The sequence below is a fragment of the Xiphophorus maculatus genome, chromosome 11 (genome assembly GCF_002775205.1).
Source record: "Xiphophorus maculatus strain JP 163 A chromosome 11, X_maculatus-5.0-male, whole genome shotgun sequence".
Lineage (NCBI taxonomy): Eukaryota > Metazoa > Chordata > Actinopteri > Cyprinodontiformes > Poeciliidae > Xiphophorus > Xiphophorus maculatus.
Window position 1 is genome coordinate 29,694,213 of NC_036453.1, and position 7,833 is coordinate 29,702,045.

The 7,833-nt window shown below is 35.1% G+C and overlaps 1 protein-coding gene across 1 annotated transcript in view; it reads left to right on the top strand.

The window, feature by feature from the left end:
* Positions 1 to 4,765, top strand: part of trpc4 (transient receptor potential cation channel subfamily C member 4) — a 70,620-nt gene extending 65,855 nt beyond the window's left edge. The window contains 6 exon segments of the mRNA XM_005808435.3: positions 223 to 418; positions 509 to 703; positions 1,282 to 1,323; positions 1,648 to 1,737; positions 2,755 to 3,358; positions 3,361 to 4,765. Of these exon segments, the coding sequence (XP_005808492.2) occupies positions 223 to 418; positions 509 to 703; positions 1,282 to 1,323; positions 1,648 to 1,737; positions 2,755 to 3,358; positions 3,361 to 3,395 (1,162 nt within the window). The 3' untranslated portion in view covers positions 3,396 to 4,765.
* Positions 4,766 to 7,833: the final 3,068 nt, after the last annotated feature.

Here is a 7,833-nt window from a genome sequence, read left to right on the forward strand (position 1 = left end):
TACCTGTTACAGCATGTTACAGCCCCAAAGTTCAAAGTAGACATATACCAACAAAAAGTCATTTGACTGATGTTCATGTTAGTCATCAAAGTCCAGGCCTAAATCAATATGAAAAGCAGTGATGGTTCTTCAAAATTGATGATCAAAGATTCTTTCCATTTATTCTCCTTGAACGACAAGCTATTTTGCTAAGGAAATTGAGCATTTCCAAATCTCTTGCAGGTTGTTTGAGACCCTACAATCCCTTTTCTGGTCTATCTTTGGACTAATCAGCCTCTATGTAACCAATGTGGATCCAGACCACCAATTTACTGAATTTGTTGGTGCCACCATGTTTGGGACATACAACATAATTTCCCTGGTGGTGCTCCTCAACATGCTGATAGCCATGATGAATAACTCTTACCAGCACATTGCTGTGAGTACATGACATAATACATGTAGAAGAAAAACATCACAATACTCAGCCCAGTATATGTTTTTTAAATATACTTAAATCTGTTTGTAGGACCATGCAGACATTGAGTGGAAGTTCGCAAGAACAAAGTTGTGGATGAGTTACTTTGAGGAGGGTGCCACGGTTCCTGCCCCTTTCAACATTATTCCGAGCCCCAAAACATTCTGGTACCTCATGTGTTGGATCAAGAGACAAGTGTGTAAGAGGACTCGGTCCAAGAGAACCAAAAGCTTTGGAACTCTTGGAGTAAGTTGGTATGGCAGACATGATGGCATCCTTTCACTATCAAATAACCTACGCTTCTCAATACATATTTATGTAAAGATGATTGTTGTTAAAAATTCTTTGTGAAGAAAACACAGTTTAGGTCTTTGAATCAGGAGACATTACAGTACACTGGTTACCTCATATATGGAGGCTATTAGTCTTTTACATAGTAAACCAGGATTTGTCTACGCACCTTTGCTACATACCCAATCCCAACACCTCACCACCCCGTACTTCTTCTAGAAGACTAATGTGAACAACAAAGAACATTTACAAATCAACAATGAAAAAAAACAAACAAAAAAACAAGATGTTTAAGAGAAAGCAGTAAGATGCCTTTCACTTCATGCATTGCCTTTCCTCCTTTTCAGGTTAAATTAGGTTTAATGTTATAATATTTTGTTGCATCACCATTTTAAGGCAGTCACAGTGAGGCACCTTGTAGAGTAAAAGTACTAATTTAAAACTGTAATGTTATAAGGACTATCCAGATTAGATTTACGTTATTTTTCTTTACTTTTTCTTATTGAACATGAATGTTTCTGATGTCCATGTAGAGACGGGCTGCGGAAAACGTGAGGATAAACCATCAATATCAGGTAAAAACAATATCTCTTACATCAATCTGAATACCGTGACTTGCAGGGTTGTTTGTGTGCATTAAGGAAACTTGTTCTGCCCCTTGACGTCCTTTTTGCACATCTGATTTCAATCTGAGCACACACTGTCACGTTCAGCAGGACTGGCAATTACAGCCAGCAGGTTATTTATCATCATTCTCTGCCAAGGATTTCCTATTTGCCCACCTCCGCAGGGGGTCATGACAGCATCTGCATAGAAAATGTTGCTATGGATAGATTCTACTTTCTGTGTATAACTTTTTTTCTCTTGCATTTTGATGAAGCATTTTCCTCTTGTTTCAGGAGGTATTGAGGAACCTGGTAAAACGTTATGTGGCTGCAATGATCAGAGATGCTAAGACAGAAGAGGGCCTGACTGAAGACAACTTCAAGGTAAGATCAGGTCCCGCTCATTATAAATAACCATAAGCAGTTATTTTCAGTATTTCTATCTATAGCAGATCAAACATTTTCCATCCCTGGTAGAGTCAAATCTACTTAGATAAATTGCTTGTCAGACTGAGAGCGGTAATTTATGGCATATTTTGCAGACAATTGTTTACCTGACACACAGCAGTACTATTTTGGTTCTCTCTAACAAATCTAATGTTGCTCCGTCACATCATTTATTTTTGTTATGACCTAATTAGCAAGAAAGACATAGCAAGTAATCTCCTGGTCTATCTGCAAGAGATAGCCACATATGTACTAACATATATGCACAAATACTAACAGGAAGCACTAAGTGCTTAGACTGGACTGAGTTTGAACAAAATAAGCAATTTTTATGAAGGGCGGACAGATTTCTCAGAAATATATATTTTTTTATTTTTTAAAGCAATTTTTTGTAAAGTCATGATTGCCAATAGTGGCCTTACCTATTGTGGAAAGATATTGCTGTGAGATTGTTGGAGAAGTAAATACATCATTGGAGGAAAGGAAATTAACAAGCTAATGAGACATTCATAGTATTAATCTGCCTCATCAGCGATTGTAATAGGAGGATAATCATAAAAACAGTCACTGGTCCTGGTAAGCAGAGGAATATACCATCTTCAATACTGTCACACCACCAGTTATGTTTGTGTGCAAGAGGATGTTTGTTTTTAAGAAGAAGACCAACTAAAACAAATAAATATCTTCTATAGGTGGCATGTACAGTATGTAGGTGGTATGTTATATGATTAGTATTTTTTTTAATGTCTGGCTTTTTTTCTAAACAAAAAAAAGATCATTGGTATCTAGGTATCTAGATTATTGGTATCAAGGGCGATGTCAGGGGGTTCTTTGAAACTCTTTTTAAGTCTTTTTAAAATAATATTTCCCAAGATAGTTTTCTATAACCACTGTAACAAATAATTAAAGATAAGCATTAATTATTTCAGAGTGACTTTTTCTTTGCTCTCTCAGGAGTTGAAACAAGATATTTCCAGCTTCCGCTATGAGGTGATGGGCATGATGAAGACGGGGAAGCCTGCTCTACAGGGCGCGATAGCCAGTTCCAGTTCAGTGGAATCCAGTCTTGCTTATCCAAATTCCTCGCTCAAAATTTCCCCTGGCCTTCCAGCCAGCCAGGCAAAAAGCAAGCTCAACCGATTCAAGATCACTGCATCCATCCTCAAACAAACCAGCTCTCTTGCTTCACCCAGGCCTCCTGAAGCATCCAACGGTCTTCCTAATGGACTCTTGGCATCAGATGAGGGTTGCAGTGAACCATCAAGCCAGCGGAGAAACTGCTCCAAAGATATTAGTGACTTTAGTTTGTTTCAAAAACGCCACTGGAGTGGTAAAGAAGTCCCATCAGGGTCAGGCGAGGTTCTGAGAGAGATGTACTCTCTGTCAGAGGAGGCAGGAGAGTCAGGGGGTTCAGACACAGAAGAGGAGAGTAAGGAGGATACAGCTAAGGCTGAAGAAGAACTGCTGGTGAATAAATCGGATGAAGACTTTCCAGAGAATAAAAAAGAGCTAAACATTAACAGAAGCCTTGAATGTGAAGATAAACAACCTGAAGAAGAGAAAAAAAATCTAGCTCCACAAGAAAGGAACCATGATATATGAAGATGCATGAAGTGCCCTGCAAAAACATTCCTGTCCTATAGATTATTTCATGTTGCAGTCACAAACCAACACCCACCAATTGTGAAGTGATGAGCATTTGTATTTAGGTTCCTTTTTCTCTAATACCCCTAAAAAAAATTTAGTGGAAATAGCTGTCTTCAGACATCAGCATACTACAAAGTGTGGTGATATTCAGAGAACTAGCTGAGAGGAGCTGAAAAGATCCACAGACAAGGTGTGAGAATAATTTGATAGGATAGCTATTTGTCATGCACTTTACAAATCTGGCCTTTAAGGAAAAGCAACAGGAACAAAACCATTATTGAGAAAAAGTAATAAAAACTCCTATTTAAGGTTTTGTAACAAGTCATGCAGGGGACCCAGTAAACATGTATAAGTTTCTTTGGCCAAATTAAATCAAAACTGAACATGCATCAATGGTTTTATCATTGTTGTGGTATACCATATAAATGGTCAAAAAAGAAATAGATGTTTGTGGTTGCAACATAAAATGTAAATAAATATCAGGGAGCATGAATATTTTTGCAAGACACTTATAACTACAGGCCACACTGTTCTGAAGACAAAAGGACTGACAATCAGGACAGGATTTGGAACAGGAATGTTTGCCATGACTTTTACAGAGTACGTTCTCCAGCTGTTGTTAAACTAATGATTAGTTTGATTGTTGGGGATTTGGAACAGCTTTTAGATTAAGTGATTTAGATCAGCAGAGAAAATGCAGCAAAGGTGACCGAGGATTAACGAGCCCGATATGATCGTTTCATCTTATCTCTTCCTCAACGATGATCGAAAAATAATTATTCCCCAAAACACACTATTCCCTTTTAATCATCCTTTATTTTTCTTATTCTTATCAGAAATGTGTATTTTGTTCAAACTATCCTGTTAGCCCTGTCCTTAAACAATCTCTCTACCTCTTTTCCTTTTATCTCTACACTCCTTTACCTCCCTGCATCCTTATCTCACTAGAGCAATAGATGTGCTGTTTTCAACCTGACTTTCTGCCTTACACTGTCTGTTTCTGCACTTTACACAATTTAAAACGACATTCAGTCTTTCACAGATGTGTCAAGCTCTCATCATGCACAGATTCTGTCAGTGTTTTTCTATGCAAAAACCTTGGATTGTTATTCATGTCATTCTGACGGGGAATATTCTCTTATGTAGAACATAAAAAATGTGAACAGAGCCTATGAGCTATTTCAGACTACACACTTTCCATGTCTCATCTCTTTAACAGAGAAGTAACTTGTTGTTTTTGATAGGATATCTTTCTAAGATGTGCTGTTAGTTAAAATAAATGGAAACCATTTAAAAGAAATCAGAATAAATTCAAAATAAAAATGAACATATAAATATTCTGATTTTGTGACTTCTGTTGTTTTTTATGTATGTGTGCAGTTTTTCTCTTTGAGAAATCTAACTTTTGTTTTCCTTTAAATTATCTTTATTATCCAACTCCTGCTATTTAAATCATCTTACACTTTAAAACTGCATACATGTGGCTATGTTTTAATGGCAATTTGTGGCAATTTGGCATTTTAGCTTTAGGATCAACGAAGACAGAAATGACTTTGAGCAAAGTCTCTAAAATTGGATTTTAGCAAACTTCAAGTCATTGGCACAATTGTGTTGCTAATTTTTTTAGCGTGATGAAAAAGCCAGCAGAAATCCCAGGTTGCAGTCACTTTTAATGTAGACAATAAAATACTTCAAGTGTGTGGAATTCTGCAGATTTCTGCCATAAACTGTTTATGTGTTTTTTTCTGTTGCTTTCTGTAATAAATTGTTACTTTATTTACTTTACTGTAAACAAATGAATACACTTTATGGGGTATTTTAAAGATGATTAAACTGATGTATTACATTGATGCAAATGGTGAGCTTAGACACTGCCTGATTACCTGGGTTTTACTCACAGATGTAGAAATGCTTAAATGCAAAAGACCCAAAAATGAATAAATGCATATTTACAAACATTGCAAATTAACACCTTTTTCAGTTATATTACTTTTATTTTACTAATCACTAAGCTTAGAGCACTGATGCAATATTCTCTCAGACAGGATTAAACTCAGGTTTTGCTCTGAACCAAACTCTTATAATTTTAATTTAAAAGTGTGTTACCTACATTACAGCTATAGAATTGATCATTTCTAAATATAGTGAATATTGTTGATATTAAATAAGGCAATGAAAATTTGATATTTTATGAAAGACAAATGTTACTTTGCTATTTGAAAGAGTACAATGAGACCAAAAAGAGCCCTGTGCTTGAATCCTCCCAAACAATAGAATTTTAAGTTAACCTTGTCACATGTTAAGGTTTAGAAACAGAAAAACATAAACTTCCCTCACAGTGATAAAATTCAGGAATCAGAACAGCAAACTGATGTAAGTGGGAACACAAAGTAAATAACATACTGAACTGTTAAGAACAGTGAAGGTTATTAAGTGCAATACATTTAGCGTACTTGGTAATCTAGTATATGTGATGGATTGAGTTGAAAAATGGGAGTCAGCAAGTATAAAAAAATGGGGTAAAAAAAATTATATTTTCAAAAAAAAGATGTTGAGCTCATAAAAGTGGTCAAAGCAGTAAGACTGAACTCAGGAACAAATGTGAACAAACCAAACCAACTGCTACACAATCAAAATATAGCTGACCTAATAAAGAAGTGACACACCATGGAAAATATAATGGCAGATCAGACCAAAAAATATGGGTTGATAAAATAAGCATAAGATAAAATAAGTTTGTTGATAAAAAAGGTGATCAGAACTTTAAATACATATATTTACCTTAATACAAAAGCTGGTGTACCTAAAGAAATTACACATTCCCCCCTCTCCAGAAGGAACTGTTGGTTCAGTCCATTTATCCCCTTCATCTATTTAAGTGCTCCAAGCCCTATACTCCATTTTGGTTTTTGTCTTGCGACTTCTGGGGCTTATGGCAGGTAAGAAGCTGGTACAAGAAACTGTGCACTTACAAGTAGAACAAGTGTGTGTAAACCAATCAACAAGCATTTAATTGCAAGCAAAAGTGTATTTGTATGGATGAGTGGATAAATGAATGTGCATGAGAGAGTTATCAATGTTTTTAGAGGAGTTTGGCAATCACAGAATTCTACACTTATTAAAGATGATTATCTTTAATAATCATATGCAATCTGATAAAAATTCAGTTTTTGTACATGTATAGAAAAAAGAACAGGTAATCTTTACCAGTACAATATATTCCTATTTGCAACATAAAGTGTGTTTGTACTATTTTCAAAGGCACTTTTTAGTGTCTCAGAGGGGGCTGTATTGACAGATCTTGCCCACTAGGGGGAGATATATAATACAAGAAGTGCGGGTTGTCAGTTTCCCTTCATAGCCAAATAGAAGATTCACAACCAGCTGAATCAAACTGGAACTGAAGTTAAAAAATAAATAAATAAATGAATTATTAATTTATAAAAGGAAACAAAAACATCGAGTTCTCATGAGCAGACTGAACTTATTGATAATTGAAAGCATGAGGAGAAGTTAAATACATCTTTGTTGTAATTGAAGAAAATAAATTAGATGGTTAATTTGAACTTAATTTTAAAATTGTTTTAATTACTACTTGAATAACAATAAATTATAATTCCCTTCTATAACAACAATAATAATAATAATAATAAGGAATATGTAGAATGGGTTATTTAAAAAAGTAGTTTAACAAAAAATAAATAAATAAAATAGAATCTCAGCAAATGGAAGACTACATATTTTTTGACGTGAGTTTCAATGAAATTATCAGTAATATTTGTGCCTAAAGTTTCAACTAGTTAAACAGGAATTGGTTGGACTAACAGCGCTTGTGTTCTGGTCCAAGTCTACTCTGCATTCCCAAAGTCAGTCATGGAGATGCAACATTCAGTTTTTATGATCCAGTAACCAAAAACAAATACAAACACTGCAAAAAAGCTAGAAATAGTTCATTTAAATCACATTTAAAAACCCATTTGGTTAGAGTTGGATCCAAGTAATATAAACCAAAATATTAATTTTAGTCTGTATTCTAACTTTTCTTTATTTCATAATGCCAGTGCCATAATTTTTTGACTTTGAATTGCCTCATTACTGAAACATGCTTACAGATAAACTTGCCTTGCCTTAGAAAATTAGTGATATTATACACTTATGCTACAAGTAAGGTAACAATTAGTGACAATGTCACAGAACCTCACTCAACAAAAATCCAAACTAAACCACTTTATATCATGAGTCTGCCTACCTTGCATGGCAACAGAAGTTATTTAGGCTCCACCTACAAGAAACAGTATGCCAGAAGAGGAGTATTTGCCAAAACCTTATGGAAAACTTTCTTTTCCAGACACTATATTTGTCTGACATTTGAATGGCCTCTAAACA